General features: G+C 40.7%; 1 protein-coding gene across 5 annotated transcripts in view; it reads right to left on the minus strand.

Moving 5' to 3' along the window:
• The window catches only part of LOC136834992 (probable cytochrome P450 CYP44), a 144,239-nt gene that overhangs the window by 4,467 nt on the left and 121,981 nt on the right, over positions 1–17,791 (minus strand). For 4 of the 5 annotated variants that reach the window (XM_067097987.1, XM_067097988.1, XM_067097985.1 and 1 more), the window contains 2 exons: positions 2,429–2,507; positions 270–432 (listed from right to left, as the gene is read on the minus strand). In XM_067097987.1, the coding sequence (XP_066954088.1) occupies positions 270–432; positions 2,429–2,507 (242 nt within the window). Of the gene's footprint in view, positions 1–269; positions 433–2,428; positions 2,508–9,062; positions 10,587–17,791 lie in introns of those variants that run through there. The other variant, XM_067097989.1, reaches the window with a different exon arrangement.

Here is a 17,791-nt window from a genome sequence, read left to right on the forward strand (position 1 = left end):
TTCACACAATATTGGAAGAAATAATTTTAGATTTCCATACCTTTTCACTTTTATTCCTAAAGGAAACTTCTATCAACTACACACAATCTCAAACTAAAATCTTAAAACCATGTCTCCAGCACAAAAGCACCAAGACCAAAAAATAAAAATGTTTAGTGCAACAATCATTGACGAGCAGCCCATCACAGCCAACAATAGTTTCTGTACACTCAAACAGAAGACAATACAAATAAACTGATCAGCTGCCAACTGAAAAGTGAACTACAAACCTGCACACATACGAGTACCAATGCTGAATGGGTTGAGTATATATGGATCAACAAGTGGTCCTACGCCAGCCTCTCTTAGCCAACGCTCAGGCTGGAAACTCTTAGCCCTTTTGAAATATTGTTCGCTCTGTAACCACACAAATGGATTCAAATCCACATAAGTCTGTAAAGAAAAGAATAAGTGGAAATCTACACCAAAATGAAAAATTCTATCACACAATACTTGTTACTTCACACAAACTCATCAATCACACTTGTGCCTACATCTGAAGTCTCAAATGACCCCAGACTCAACAGTCTTATCTAACAGTAAGAACAAGAATGGTGGTTTCATGACTACCACACCTGGACCCTCAATACCCATCCATCTCTACCTCACTTTTCTTATAAACTGGAAATGAAGCTGTAAGACCAGAGGGGCTGAGAGTTAGTTATAAAAGGGATTTTGACAGAGGAAAAATTTTTCTGTTTTAACCAGACCTCTGAACTCTTTTAGGGTTCTTCTCGGGCTGGGAAAAGAATGGGGAAAGAGTACATAAAAAAATTAAGTAGTTAACTAAATAAATAAATAATAAAAAAGGGGGGAGGGGAATTAGAAAAAAAAACAATCGAGAAAAAAAAAAGGGGGAAGATTATATTTTACTTATCAATTTAATTTTGTTTAGGAAGAGAATGATATTATTAATTGAAAAGTTATTACCTTCTGCTAGAATATCCTTTATTGATTTATTTTGTAAATAAGTCTTTCTTTCATGATGCCATCTGGGACAGTCAATCAAGATGTGTTTGATTGTTACTGGGATGTTACATCTTTCACAAGTTATTGGGTTTGTGTGCGAGTTGACATCAGATGACCATGTGTGAGTCTGGAGTGTCCTATTCTGAGTCTTGTTAAAATAACCTCATTGATTCTTTGCTTTTGGGTAGAAGAATGCCATTTTTTAACTTCGTTCTTAATTTGTTTTAGTTTGTTTTGTGGGGTATATTTGTCCAATCATTTTGCCAATCCCTATAAATTAAGGGTTTAACTGATGCTAGCCAGTCTGATATGGGTGCTTTCATAGTAGTTGGGGGGATTGTACAAGCCAATTTTGCAGCTTTATCTGCTTTCTCATTAACCCTCAATGCCTACATGGGCTGGGATCCAACAAATTTGAATTTGAAGGCCGTTTGTAATTAACTGATGTATTTCCCGTTGTATATTTTGGACAAGGTGATTATTTGATTTAAATGATCCTATTGCTTCAATTGCACTTCTTGAGTCGCTCAATATGAGTGCTGAAGGAATTCCTTTTTTGTTATAATCTTGAGAGCCAATTGTATGGCTGTTAATTCTGCTGTAAATACTGATGATATTAGAGGAAGGCCCATTTGGATAGTTTTATCACTTGAATAGGCTGATGAGCCCACTCCAGCTTCATTTTTGGATCCATCTGTGTAGATTATGAAGGGATTAAGAGGGGCTGAGAGAAGGTAACTCACATGTGAGTGATAGATCTGTACAAAAAAAATTTGTAAAGAAAAAAACTGGTTTCACTGTATGGCCCCTTCAATCTTGTACATATTCAAATTGGAATTCAGGTGTTTCCATATGCTGGGAGATCACAGAAAGGAACTGGGGGTTTCTATCAGTCAGGGATCAAGGTTCTGATAACTCGGGCATGAGTGACCTCATACAGTAAAAAAACAAAATCCTTGTAATTAATTACTAAGTCTCCTCAGATTTGGCACAGAAACACACCTACCATTCATTTGAGACGTAGAAGTTAGTAACCCTGAATGTCTACATCTTTAAGTTTACCATGAATGAATGGAGACCAAGTTACAAAGAAGTAGAAAATGAACACACCCAATGTTTTCCCAGAGGAAATACTTGTACCACTTTGCCATTCAACACATAACTGTAGACTACTGTGATGTTTTTGTCTTGCTTGATTCATGAGATGGACTACAGGAAATGCACCAAGTCAATTATAAGATCTACAATGCTACACTTTTAAAATAAAAACAAACAAAACATACAAAAATTTCTAAAAATATGTTAATATAATATCTAGAGGATTCAGACTATGATCTTGTGTTGAGGTAAATAGTTCTAGCATTTCTGTTTTACTACATATATACAATCTAACAATAATCCGAATTAAGTCTTTACTAACCCCTGCAGGAATATGATAACCACCAAGTACCAGGTCCTTTTGAGGCAACCTCTGCACAGATTCTCCAATGGGGTAAAATCTGGAAGAAAATTTTAAAATCTCACTACAATTTGCTTTAACCCAGCTCTGCTGTAACTAACATACATTGAACTTTAGAAGGAAGTTTCTAATGCAGTTTCTCTTGCAATGTACAAAAAGCAACACCAGACAATATTTTTCTCAAGCAAATGCAGATGTCAGAAGTAATCATAAAACATACCTTAAAGTGAACATGTCGTAAATTAAAAATAAATTTGAATACAGGTATACGTTACATATCTTAAACTTCATAGGCTAGCCTTGCCTAGCCTACCTTAATTATACTCAGAACACATACAGTAGCATAACAAAGGGCAAAATCATTAATATCAAACATATTTTATAATGAATTGTTGAACATCTCATAATTTATTGAATAATATAATAATGTACTGATAACATACAGATATGAAAACACCACTGGGCCTGAGGAAGTTTGAAGAATTAAATGGTAAAACATTTTTCATCCACAATTACCTAATGCAACTCTTCCTTAAACACTGATATATTTACCACCTCCACACTATGAAAATTATGACACCTTTTGAAGCACTGGAACCACCCGCTGCATGTACATAGGTTCAGCTACACGATCTTTAAGGGTTTCAAAAAGACCTCTTGACTGGCCTGGATTCAATGAGTAAAGCAGTATATATTTTTTTCTGTATTTGGTCTTTCATCCATGTAACACATTCTCCATCTCATCAATCAGCCCAGATCTTTTTTACATGACGACAGTGAATTTACTGGATGCCAAAGATTCTACAGCATCACAAATTTGTTTTTTATCTTTCAAGATGGTCAAGATCATGACTATGAAAGTTCAAGTTCCCATGCTATGGCCATTACAGGCATACCACCCTGATGCTTGTGATCATCTTAAGTTTTAGCTCACGAGTAACTACCTTTCTCTTCTCTTCATCAGTAGCAAAAGACACAGACGGGCATTTTGTAGACATGATGGATGCAGAAAAACACAATATAGATACAGGGGGTATCAGAAATATAATGACAATACAGAACACTACTGAAATATCTGTTGTATATGCTAGCGGCCATGTGGTAATCTGGAAGATGAGGAGCACTACTGCTCCCTAGATGCCCCGCATTCACATGAGAGCATCATACTAAAAATTGCTTGCTGCAAAAATGACATTTTTATGATAAAATAAAGTTTTATATATGCTTACCAAGTAATTACATAGCTATAGTTTCCTCTTGCATGGCAGCTTAAATTAAAAAATTCACGGGTAACGCTTCAAAGTTCAGTGCAGATGACTGGACCCGCCCACTAACGGGAATACCAGGAATGACTTAGCAGACAATCTCATTCTGTTTATGCCATATGTCCATCGGACGGGAGGGAGGGCTCCAATCATGTAATTACTTGTTAAGCATATATTGTAAAAAACTTTATCATAAAAATGTAATTTTTATATAATTAACTTAGCAAGGAATTGCATAGCTGATTCCCACACTGACAGGAGGTGGGATACATCGACAAACTCTACTCCAAAACATTAAGACATGTAATGAATTTGAAATAGAAAAGTTGCTAGCATTGAAAACAATGCTTGTCATTCCTTATTAGTTAAGAGAGCCTGCAGCAGAAAACTTCCTCTGGTTGGTGGTCAGCTTAACCTGTAGCGACGTGGCGATATAGCCAGGAGCGTCTGCTACTTAAGTGGGAGCTTTGCAGTGAAGGAGTTAATCGAAGGCTAGCAAAACTTCAAAACGTGCCCTTGCCCTGGGCACAGTACCACAATAAAACAACCTGCACTGAAATAAAGACCACAACCCATCCACTGAGAGTGGTGGGTGCTCCAGGTACATAGTAACCCCTGGCTCTCACAAAACTTGGCACCTTACTACAAGGTGAAGGGATAGTAGGAGAAAATCCTATGCTTCCTTCCGCAATCCCAAGCCAGTTACTAATAATAACAAGGTACTGCAAAAAAATTTTAACACAGTTTAAACTTTTCTGAAAAGGTGAGAAACAAAAATCGATTACACTTCCAGTAGGTCGATTGTACGATGGACGTAAGGGACGTATACGCATGAAGGCTAATGAGGTAGAAGTTGTTCTGGCATCTTTAGCTTTCACTTAAAAGTAGGCCCAATACTCTCCTGGAACTAAGAACGGTCTCATAAAGCAAATCCATACATGAAGAAGATCAGTGCGTTCTAACAGAGCGAAAAAAGGGTCCTTGTCAGAACACTAAAGGTTATGACTGGCCCTCTGTGCTTCCAATCCTGCTCAGGTAATACCTGAAAATTCCAACATAAAAGAGAGCTCCCTACTCTTCCCCAGAGCCAAGGATGTGGGGAGATTTGGCACCAAACGATCGGAAGCTGGCGCCCGGGTGTAGGTGGCGCCAGCCGAGCTGGACGCCAGATAACTAATTCGTCAGGAGCTGACAGGCACTCCTAGGAGCTCGGGGAAGAGCTGGCGCCAGGCAAGCTGGAAGTCAGACGAAGGTAAAGGCTCAGGCTAGAGGGTGCTCCTGGGAGCCCGAAGCACTGTCCCCAGCTGTCAAGACCGTCTTCTCTTCCATTAAGTTCCTGGTTACGAAAGTGTCCTCGTTCTCAGTTAAAAACCCCAAGGTAAAAAAGCAAACTGCGTTACTGAGTGTAAAAGAGCAAACTGCGTTACTGAGTCAGGCATAGCTCAATACCCCTAAAAAGAGGAACATTAGAGATTCTAAATCCTCTCCAATAAAAAAGGTAATGCTGTCATTGAGTCATAAGTGTCTCACAAGAAGAAACCTAAGAGTCTGAGACACCTGATTCGGAACATCGTTCACTCAAGATTGGTAGACTGAGCCAGAAGATGATGTCTGCATCTTCAAATGTCTCTCTGAAAAAAAGCACCTCCTTCCTGACAAGCACCCAGAAAGCCCAAAGCCTGTTTGCGTAAGTGCGTACCACCATCTAGTGTCTCTTGAAGTGAGGTTCTTCGAGAAGAAACAATAGTGGAAGGATTCTTGGAGAGTCTACCAATCAACTGTAGCAATTTGGAAACCATAAATTATGTCGAACAGTGGGAGAGCTTAGAGGCCTAGGTTGGAATGGTCTTGCAGTAAAGGGTCTGTTGCCCAGACTAGAAGATTCCTTTAAGGTGGCAGACAGTCATGATTGCCTGCCCCATAGAGGCACATAACCCGACTGTTCAGGGGATTCAAGGTCCACTTGAGAGTAAGAGTGATTTTCTGACAGCTCAGTTTAACCACCAGAAATTCCAGCTGGACTAGAAAAAACTCGATTTATCGTCCGCAGAAAAACCCTCTTGTCACTTGGTGGTGAGAACTAATGTAAAAAAGTAAGGACTGTGAAAGCTAATGTAAAAAAGTAAGGACTGTGAGAGCTAATGTAAAAAAGTAAGGACTGTGATCTTGTGTGAAGTAATACCACAGTCTAGGAGTGAGCGAGGGTTGAGAAGAACTGAAGTCTTAAACGAATGGCTCTCAGCTCTCTGACATACATGTGAGGGTTCGTTCCCCCTGGGGCACGTCCCAGATATTTCCCGGTTTCCCGAGCAGGTTTCCTCTGCTAAAGCAAGGAGTGAGAAGCAGTCTAAGACCAGCCTCATGATGAGGGACTTCTTCCAAGTCTAAATTCGGACAGATACCACCTTAAGTCCAATGAAAACCAGGTCTTTGGGAAAAACACTGGAGTCCAGTTATGTTTCTTTGTCCCTATTGGTTTTGTGGGACAGGCTGAAGTTCATGTTCAGAACGAAAGACAAAAGTAAGCAGAGCGAGGACTTGAGAGAAGTCTTATGCCTTAGATGTTGAAGCCTAAATTCTCGCACTGGAAGACCCTGTCTCGTAGAACAGGGGTGAGATATCTTTTGGAGTTTGCATGTGGACATGAATTGAAGTATCCTACATATCCAAGAACTCCACCAATTGCCCTGGAGAATGGACGACATGACGGTACGGTTGTTCTCTGCAAGAGAACAAACCTGTAAAACCTTGTGCAGACTCACAGACAACCAAATGGACTAGTTCCCGACCCTGTCGATACTTGACAGCCATGGACACGTGGCCATCAGGGTAGGGTCAACTTCTTAGTGCAATAATGCCTTGCGTGGACTCAATGACACCTCATACAAAATGACAACATATGTGGAACTGTACTTGGTTAAAAACTAATATCTGACACGCTTAAAAGAACTTGGAAAGTCCATAAGATACACAAAAGTCTGGCCATGGGTAACAACGGTCTTGAACAAAACCTTAAGTAATGACTTCTGCTGCAGTCCAACACAATGCTCTAAAAAATTAATAAATAAATAAATAAATAAAAATAAAAAATGTGAAAAGGAACTAGGCATTCAGCGTTGGGAGCCTAGTATGGCTAGAAAGAGCCGAGCTCTCTGGAACAGGTGTCGGGTGCTTGGGATTCGGTGCCAGGTACCATAAAGCTGGAGTCAGGAGCTCTGAAGATGATCAGGCGCTCAGGAATGAGCGCCACTAGAGAGAGGGTTGATGGCGCTTCTTTCTGCCTGGGGCCCAAGAAAAGTTTCCATAAAAGAATGGTCACCAGGGAAGATATCGTAATACCAAAGGGAAAAAACCAACCGATGATATATGCTGTCTGAAAGTAGCTGCGAAGCAATGTCCCTTGGCGACACTTGAGAGACTTCTATCTTTTTAGCCCCTGTTCCTGATGTAAGTCAAGATAGACCCTTACTTCAAAATCTTGACAAGAACTTCAGCCAGGAAGACTCATTCTGTCTCAGCCTCAGAGGGAGGGAAGGACAAAAAACACTTGTCTTGCTTCCTTAAAAAACCACAGTCAGACTCCCAATTCCCTGTAGAGGTGACAGCCTTCTTCAGTAGGCTCATACATTTGTACACAAAAGTCCCTGTCTGCAAAAGACAGAGCTTTGAGACACTAACTGATGTCACAAAAGTGAGCAATTTGGCCCGTCTGGAACTCTAGGTAAAGGTGGAACAGGCTGAAAAGAGACAAAACTCCCTGAGAGTGGTTGTATGGTACTCAAAGGAGGGAGTCCGATATTGAAGGAGGACACCCGATGAGCAGAGACTAGAGTTGGCCACTTGAAGAGGTGTTCAACTGGAAATTGCACACAAAAAAGAACAACAGTACATTCTTAGAAGAGACAGGCGCCAAGCTAAAGAGAGACTGGCGTCATGCCAGATGCATGAGAGCTGGTGCTGGAATCTCTATATGAAGACGAGCTCTGGCGCCATTGGAAGTTCAGACATTACTAAGCGCTCGGGCGCTGATGTTCCGCTTGGCGCCAATACTGGCACTCTGCATGCCTCTGGTTAGGACTTCACTTAACCTGTAGCAATGTGGTGATATAGCCAGGAGCTTCTGCTACTTAAGTGACAGCTTTGCAGCAAAGGAGAAGTCTGTTGGCTAGCACAGCACAATTGGAAGTTTTACAGCGAAAGAGTTAACCGAAGGCTACCAAACTTCAAAAAAGTACATCTCTATGGATGCCTTTCCAGTGGCTGCCCATCAACACCTACGGACAGCAGGCTCGACTGAGGGGTAACTACCAAGAGGCAAACCCCTCTGGACTCCCATGGACTTCAGTATGCCTCCTCCCTGGTGCATGGGAGTCTGACAGGAACTCGGTTTAGGAGATCCAAGGGACCAGATAGCTACCCCTTCACTACACATCCAGTAAGATGCCTTTCCAGTGGCTATCTGTTGATACCTTGGACCAGCAACAGGTCTAATTGAGACTTGCAGATAAGTAATTCAATACCGCAAATACTGGCTCAGCAAAGAATGCAATGTTTATGTTATTACATTAACCAGTAAAGGTGGTAGCACGGTAAACTACGCTACCAGAGATAAACCATTTGATTGCAAAATTGCTACTGTAGTGAAATATAGTAAACTTGACCCAGATCTTAATAACAAAACAATAAAATACTGATCCTGAAAATTGTAGGCTTGAAGGCTACCTGAAATCAATGATAATACTTCACTGAATTCTGGTTTCCAACTGGCAAATTTAAGAACAAAGCTGCCATCGACACTCGGTGTTTACTCGAGTGCAGCAGATACAGAATGAGATTGTCTGCTAAGTCGTTCCTGGTATTCCCATTAGTGGGTGGGACCAGTCGTCTGCACTGAACTTCGAAGCGTTACCCACAAATTTTTGAAATTAGGATGCTGTGCAAGAGGAAACTATAGCTATGTAATTACTTGGTAAGTTAATTATATAAAAATCCAAATTCAAAACCTGGAATACTGTTTCTGCTGGATGGGTATTGTCACTATCACCATCATAAAATCAAAATATTGTAAACTGAATCATCGTAACCCAGGGGGACCCTGCACAGGTACCTTAGTTAGTTTTGTCCCTTTTTTTTTACATATGACTTCTACAATAATGTATACACATTATGAATACTACAACTTCCCTTTAGGCAACCCCTTACAACTGGTCCTGATTAGACAAACAGAACGCCTTTCTAACTAAAGGAAAAGGACTTGGGTACTGGTCTTCTATTACTTATACATATGTATAAGATATAAGCGAATCCCACAGGAAAATGACAGGCAGAAGTTCAGTACCAAGCGCTTTCACGTTTATTAACGCATCGTCTGGGCACATAAGATACATTGATTTCACACTAAGACATGTTTGTCTATAAACTGATTACTGTACTTGTACATATCCTCCTTCCATCCACACATCTCTGGAACTGCATTCTTCATGGGTCTTGAAAGACAAAAACTTTTTGCACATGCCCAGATCACTCCAGTGACCCTTAAGACGTCACTGCCACTTCTTGTGATTCCTGCTGTCTTGAAGTAATCGCGTTCAGTTTTGAAACTTTCAACTAACCACCTTACTTTCAGTGATATTGTGCACCCTGGTAACTGCTGACGACTGTAGTCTTGACTGTCCCCATGGCGTCACTGCTCCCTTATATTCACTTGCATCTATATACTGTACGACATATCAAATGGCTGCAGTCACAACTGCGTTTTCAGCTGCATGAGTGCTAGCTGCCTGTGGTTGACCTTTCATCCTCTGCTACTGATTAACCTCATTGAAAGAGATTCTTCTTCCTGCTGACCCATTTCTAGAGAGCCCCTCCTACCAAAAGTATTCTGAAGCACAGCCAAAAGAAATCTCCAAAACCCACTTCTAGTAAGGAGATCAGTGCCACAGCTTCTCACCATGCCACAACCTGTGAACTTGGACTACCTCATGAAAATGAAAGGGTATATGAAGTCAATCAGCAACTTGAATGGTCAAAAGTACACTTATATTTGTGAGAGCAGAAAACCTTTATCTATTTGCTAATTAGGTGTTTCCTGAAAAACGATTTCTTAGTCTCTGATACAAAAAACAGTAAACTTCCTTCATATCATTCCGTTACATACACATAAGACATCAATTCCCTGAATCAAATTCACAAACCTAACAGAAAGGAACTTTACATAGAAATAACTTTCATGCAATTTATGAGTGGGCTCTTTCACCCTCAGTGTTCAAAGGTTAATGCTACACAAGAGGCAAATACCTATGCAAAACATTCCATACTAAAAAAGAAAATACATGCATATCAACAGCAAAAGCTCCACATTTTGATAAAGGAATGCAATATTACCTTCAATCTAACCACGAAGTATATGAATCTATTTATTCTCCTCAGACTTATCCCACAATTTTCGTCAAGCCACTCTCATTCCGAGAGGTGTAACACAACACAGCTTTTTCAACTTCCCACCTGGGGATCATAGGGAAGTTTTTGTGTAACTCTTCAGTCAGTTCACTTTCTTTCAGCTTCACTCTGTTTCTGAATTGCATCATTTTCTCTGCATAACCTTCGTCGGACTTGGACGGAGCATCTGCAGTGTACTCCTCTGTAGCTTCCCCTAAATACTTGATAAGTTCTTCATTCTTCACAGCAATCATTTCTTTTTGGCTAAAATATCGAACAGCATGTAATTCAGAAAAATATGATGAGGTAATTCTGTTAACATAGATACTTCTCATTGAACACTGGAAGGAGCTGAAAGGCTGGGGAACATTCCGAAAAGAAAAGAAAGGAAGCCAACCTTTGCTGTTAAGGCACTTCTGCAAAGAAAGATTAACCAGAAATTATTCATTAGAAACACTAAAATAACATAAAAAAAAGTTCCTGAAACAAATGTACAATTATTCTGCGAAAAGATCCACTAACTTGAATACAATAATAATAATAAGTAGGCATAAAATATACATAATACACAAGGTTTAAAGTATACATAACTTAGAGTGAGCATGAAGTATGCTACTTATGATATATTTCCTTAGTACTAGTGCCTGGTTTTTACGAAAAATTTCTCAATAACCAAATATTTTTAATCTTTATCGCAATATTTCTCATCAAATCCAAATAAAGGGCATACTGCATTTACTAATTTTTTATCATACGAAAACTAAAGTACTGTATAGTAAAACACGACCCTTGATCGAGACATAATGTGGATTCTACTTTTTATTTTGTTTATATGTTTTCCTTCCCATAATTTTTTCTTTTCCAGGATTGTTGTAATGATAACACAATGAGCTGGAAGTTTCTCAATTTGGGATTTATTTGACTTGTAGGAGAAGTAGAAACTGTGGATGGCATCATCACTGCCTGGAGCTAATCTGATGCCATGTGAAAGAGTAAAAGGCTTCTACAGCATGCAAGAAATATCAAACGCTTCAAAAGTAGTGAGGAACAGTGTAAGAACTTAAGAGTGTATACAAGTACTTTCTCTTCCGCCACTCCTTGGTATGTGCAACTCAGGCAATTGTGAAGTGATTAACCCTTAAGGAACAGGCTAAATATATATCAAACATACCCCCAGACCAGGGCAAACTTTAAGGTTGGCCAATTTAAGAAAATAACACTTCAGGGGAAAGAGAAAAATATGCAAATGCACTTGGTGTAAGAAAAAAATCCTTAAAATTTTCTGTAAAGGCCCATGCTGGCACAGACAAACTAACCATGTACAAGGTAAACATTACCTTTACCTACTGCTGATTACCTAACATTAAAACTTCCACGGGAAGTTGAAAGTAAATATTTACAACCCAGTGTGGGGCATCTTTTCCAAGACACTTGTAAAAATATGCTAATTTTGCAAAGTTATACAAGTTCTTCTAATAATTTATTTTATTTTATTTTGTACAATTATAATACAGTTCACACAATATCATAAAAGATAAGAACCAAAATCAGACCAAATTCTGCTTATATTTATTGTAAAATATTTACGAGATTTACCGAGATGAGGAGATGCAGTACCTTTTTGTGAGGTATAGATATTTTTTCTGATATTTCTTTGCACTTTTCTTTGTAAAATTACAACTGTAGCTGACATACTACAGGCAGTCCTCAATTATCGGCGGGGGTTCCATTCTGGAGGTGTGATGATAACTGAAAATCGCCACTAACCAAAAATTGGTGATTTCCGGCGCTTTTTCGGCAATTTTTGGGGCTTATCGGTGCCGAAAAGTGCTGATTTTCGGTTATCGATGCCTTTGTTAGGTATGTATCGGCGCCAATAAGCGGAAATTGGCAATTTTCGGCGCCGAAAATTGACGATTTTCGTCGCTAGACAAGCACCGTAAAACCGGATCGCCATTAACCGAGCACGCCCTTAACCAGGGACTGCCTGTATCATAAAAGATAAGAACTAAAACCAACAGCAATCCCAGGGTATACTTACAAGCAAATAAATAAAAATATGTCATGGGATAGAGAGGGGCAATACATTCCCACACAAAGTCTCAAGGCACACTGATCCCCCTCTGTCCTGTGCTGAGCTCCTACAGTTGCCGAACTGCAGGAAACACATCTTCGCAGAGGCCACCATCAGGCATGAGCCCAATAGACTGGTGAAGAGTTCTATCTGGGGACCTAACCTCTTTCCAGAGGATGAGGTCAATAATGTCATGGCGGAGGCAACTAGAGCGAACCAGAGTCTCCGCTCTCGGTGGGGCCTTCCTTTCAAGAGGAAGTTCTCTGAGACCTCCGTACCTCAACCTAAAGAAAGGAAAAGGTTCAGGAGATTCCAGAGCTTTAAGAAACCTCAAGCTCAAACAGTGCTTCAAGCGGTACCGGTCTCACAGGTCGGCCAGCCTTCTACATCTAAGGCACAACCTCAGCAGCAGTTCGTACTGGTGCAGCCGGCTCAGCAAGCCTCTGCTACGCCAACCTTCGTGACGTCCCCAGCTTTCAACGCCTCGTTTGAGGGCCATGGGACATTTCGAGGCTACAATAGGCATGCGGGGGGAAGCAGAGCTAGAGCCGCCTACAGAGGTAGGGCAACATCCAGGTCCCTCTCACGTGGAAGAGGAGGCCGTGGAATCAGAGGAAGTAGGACCTCCCCCAATCAATGAGACACCCCAGGTAGGCTGGAGATTACATCTCTTCAGGGACCATTGGACCTTCAGCCCGTGGGCTCACAGCATAATCTCAAAAGGTCTGGGATGGAGCTGGAGCAAAGGGCCTCCTCCACCAGTCAGGTTCTATCAACATCCATCCCAAGACTTACAGGACTTTGCAATGGAACTTCTGCAAAAGAAGGCAATAGAGAAAGTCAGACACTTGAAATTTCAAGGCCGTCTGTTCAGTGTTCCGAAGAAGGACTCAGACAAACAAAGAGTAATTCTGGACCTGTCTCGTCTCAATTCATTCATTCAATGCGACAAGTTTCGCATGCTTACAATCTCGCAGGTACGGACCCTACTTCCCTGTGGGGCCGTCAGCACCTCTATAGATCTTACAGACGCATATTATCACGTCCCGGTTGCAAGAAACTTCTCCCCTTACCTGGGGTTCAGGCTAGGAAAACAAACATACTCGTTCAGGGTCATGCCATTCGGGCTCAACATAGCGCCCAGAATATTTACCAAACTGGCAGAGACAGTAGTACAAGAGCTGCGGACCCAAGGGATTATGCTGGCAGCATATCTGGACGATTGGATAATTTGGGCATCCAATGTCAAGGAATGTCGAAGAGCAACTTACATAGTAATCAACTTCTTGGAGTACCTGGGTTTCCAAATAAACAGAAAGAAATCCCGTCTAGTTCCAGCAGCTCAATTTCAGTGGTTGGGAATCCAGTGGGACCTAAGCACACACAAACTGTCGCTACCACCAGCAAAAAGGAAGGAAATAGCCAAAGCTACCAGACAGTTCCTCAAAAACAAAAAAGCCTCTTGTCGTACCCAGGAAAGTATTCTGGGCTCTCTTCAGTTCGCTTCAGTAACAGACTTGCTGCTGAAAGCCAAACTGAAGGATATAAACAGAATATGGCGGAAACGAGCCAACAGCAGGAACAGAGACAAGCTGTCTCTGATTCCGCAGATATTGAGGAAAAGGCTTCGACCATGGTCGACAGTCAAGAGTTTGTCGAGATCAGTGCCTCTCCAGTTTCCCCCTCCTTCACTTGTGATCCATACGGACGCCTCCCTAAGCGGTTGGGGAGGATATTCCCAACTCAAGAAAGTTCAAGGAACGTGGTTGACAGTATTCCGCCAGTTCCATATCAACATCCTAGAGGCAATGGTAGTATTTCTAACATTAAAGAAACTACGGCCAGCCAGACAGATTCACATCAGACTGGTGCTGGACAATACAGTAGTGGTGCATTGCCTGAACAGGGGAGGCTCCAAGTCGAGCCATATCAATCAAGTAATGATCGCAATTTTCTCCCTAGCAAGGAAACATCGTTGGCACCTGTCAGCCACCCACCTGGCAGGTGTTCAAAATGTCATTGCAGATTCACTGTCCAGAACAACCCCGCTGGCGTCACCACAGAGAGCAACCACAAGCTTCCATGTTACGTGGCTCCCAATCTGGATCCTCTAGCTTATTCCACAGATGCGATGTCAATCGACTAGAACAGGTGGCAAAGGATCTATCTGTTTCCACCAATAAATTTGTTAATGAAAGTTTTACACAAACTCAGATCCTTCAGAGGTTAAGTGGCACTACTGGCACCCAACTGGCCGAAGAGCAGTTGGTTTCCTTTACTGCTAGAGTTGAAGCTCACGCACAAACATATCCCCAACCCACAGTTGACACAAGTAGTGCAAACTCGGACTGTCAGCTTCCTCAAGAATTCTGAATGCCCTAGCTTTATGGACTTCATGAAATTTGCAGCACAGAAAGGCACTAACATTGACCCTCTTAATACATTATTCATAGAATCAGATAAGAGAGAATCTACTCTCAGACAGTATGATTCAGCAGTTAAAAAGTTAGCATTGTTTTGAGGAATCTGAAGCTCATGAAATGACCACGAACCTAGAGATCTCTTTTTTCAGATCACTATTCGAGAAAGGATTGGCCACTAGTACTATTACTACAACAAAATCTGCTTTAAGAAAAATATTTTTACGTGGTTTTAATATTAATCTTACAGACTCCTATTTTTCGTCAATTCCTAAAGCATGTGCTCGTCTTTAGACCAACAACCCGTCCCACATACGGTTTCCTGGTACTTAAATGACGTGCCTTAAATTGGCATCGACACTGATAACGGTTTATGTTCATACCCGAGTCTGTTAAGAAAAACATTATTCTTGGTAAGTCTAGCCTCAGGAGCTAGAATTTCTGAACTGTCAGCTCTTTCTAGAGAGCCCAATTATGTTGATTTCCTCCCGTCAGGTGAAGTTCTGTTGTCTCCAGACCCCAGTTTTCTAGCAAAGAACGAAGATCCACAGAATAGATGGTCTCCTTGGATGATTATTCCCCTTCCACAGGATCTGTCTATATGTCCAGTCAATGCTTTAAGAGCTTATTTAAATAGAACATCTAGAAGAACTTCAGGCCCCCTTTTTGTTAGGGAAAATGGAGGTAATATTTCCCTAAAGGCCATCAGGCAACAAATTCTTTATTTCATTAAACAAGCAAACCCAGAGTCAGTACCTGGGGTACATGATGTTCGTGCGGTGGCCACCTCAACTAACTATTTCCATAATATGAATTTTGATGACCTTAAAAAATATACGGGCTGGAAATCACCAACAGTATTTAAACGCCACTATCTTAAGTCCCTAGAGGCTCTTAAATATCCCACAGTAGCTGCAGGAAGTATTGTTCCTCCTGGTCCTGCTCAAGATTAGTTTATGACTGTTCCTTGTCCTTTTGGTTTGTTACCCTTGTTTACCTATTGGTGTAGTCTCTAGCCTACCTGCCTCGCCTGCTTGCCCTACGTCTAGCCTTAGGTCAGATCTGCTTCACAGCCTGACCAATACACGTAACACAGTTACCTTGTTTTTGTTCATATTTTGTTAGCCTCAAGTGTCTTGGTTTGGTTAATTTTATGATTTTAGACTGTGTGCCTCATAGTTTTGAATTTGTGGTTGGTCTTATAACTTGAGAATATTAAAACACAGTAAAGTTTTCTCTTAGTTTTATTTAGCTCCATTAAGGTAATCTTTGATGCGTACCACCAAGCTCTTGTGTGGCTGATTCTCTGTTACAATTTCACTGGGTGACACAGGTCGAGCCCAGAAAAGGGATTTTGACAAAGGAAAAATCTATTTCTGGGGGAAGACCTGTGTCACCCAGTGACCCATCCCTGCACTTTCTTTCCCACCCGGGTGATATACCAAGCTTGGTGGGTGCTAATATTGGGATGACGACGCGGTCACGTGGTGACGCCTAGTGGGTAAGCGGGTGGGCAACCTTTGATGCGGCTCACCCAATTTGGGAATTTGAGAATAGAGAGATCTATTGGACGAAGGCCTGTGATAGTGGAATCCGCTCACCCCTAGTGCATACCGACACCCGTTATGGTGTTCCGCTCCGGGGTAGTAACCCGCCATTGTGGATAGCTTTTTCTCTGGTATATTTAGCAATATTTATGCCTAGAAATGAGTGCTATTGGAACCATTTCACTGGGTGACACAGGTCTTCCCCCAGAAATAGATTTTTCCTTTGTCAAAATCCCTTTTATCAACCGCTGAAGTGATATGAACATCTTTCCCGCTAAATTCATCCAAATCGTATGGCGCATACTATTAATACTGTACTCGTATGAGTTAGCCCGTCCATCACTCAAAACCTGTTATAGATCATCTTATGATGATGCCCGTCCATTAAGGATTAAGATACACTTTTATTAACAAAGAATCCTGTCCTTTTCTAACTGGAGAGTCTTGTATTGAACATGTATATGATACTCTGGCTAGTGAATAAACTTTAGTACTGAGATATGATATCCAATTAAAAGAACAAAACGTTTTAATGTTAGATACGTGTTCTGAAAAAAACTTCAGTGCAGTTATCAGTTCCTTAAGGGTTTTTTTTTTATGAAAATTGTGAACTCTAACAAAGTTGCATTTGCTTACTTTATAAAGGCAGCATTGTTGTATGCAATAACTTTTGCTTCATTATTTGTCCAACCAATACTTACGAAGGTTATAGGTCAAGTTTAGTATTGGGTTAATTAACAAGCGCATGTATGTGAGTATTAGTTTTATATGTAAATGCATATGTATTTATTTGTGAATAAAACAGAAATGTGTAAAGTGTTTTATCTCCTATTACCTCAAGTGACCTTTAATAAATATAATACCAAGAGACCAAAACATGATAAAAATTGCTGAAGACAAATAGCAAATTAGTTGATAATGTAAAAGAAAAGGATGAGCAACAACAATGTTAAATTCTACAGCTGATACACAGAATTTCCAACAAAATAACAAGTACAGTCATCTAGAGATAAACTCATAAAAAACAATGAATATCATATACTTGCCTTTTCTGGTTCTTCCAAATCATGACCTTTACGGTGCATTCTCAGATAGTTGTGGCCTTTTTTAATGATGCAGTATTCCAAGCCACAATCCTTGAAAACCTTCTCTAAATCTTCTTTCAAGTTTATAGCTTGAAGAGTTGGATAACCACATCCAACATCCACTAAATAGACACAACTGTTAGGCACTTTGTGCATACTGAATCTTGTAATGTTTCTTGCATCTTCATCATCTCTATCGTAACTTTCAACACTTCCAAAGCCCTCATAACTGTAACAAACTTTTCCAAGGTTTCCAGATTTACTCCTTGTAACAATGCTGCTTTTGGAATGTTCATGGGATGGTTTGCTCACATTGCTACCATCACTTAAATGAATAATCGAGAGCGCATGTACACCTCTCGAGTTGGTTGCTACATAATCAGCTGCAACATTGTAAGCCGTAGTACCAAGAGATGATAGAACTGCTACAAAAGCAACATTGAGGGAAAGGCACAAACCCCCTTTACCCTCTACTATGACTTCTTTGTAGATCTC

Source organism: Macrobrachium rosenbergii, chromosome 54, assembly GCF_040412425.1.
Source record: "Macrobrachium rosenbergii isolate ZJJX-2024 chromosome 54, ASM4041242v1, whole genome shotgun sequence".
In the NCBI taxonomy this organism is placed as follows: Eukaryota; Metazoa; Arthropoda; class Malacostraca; order Decapoda; family Palaemonidae; genus Macrobrachium; species Macrobrachium rosenbergii.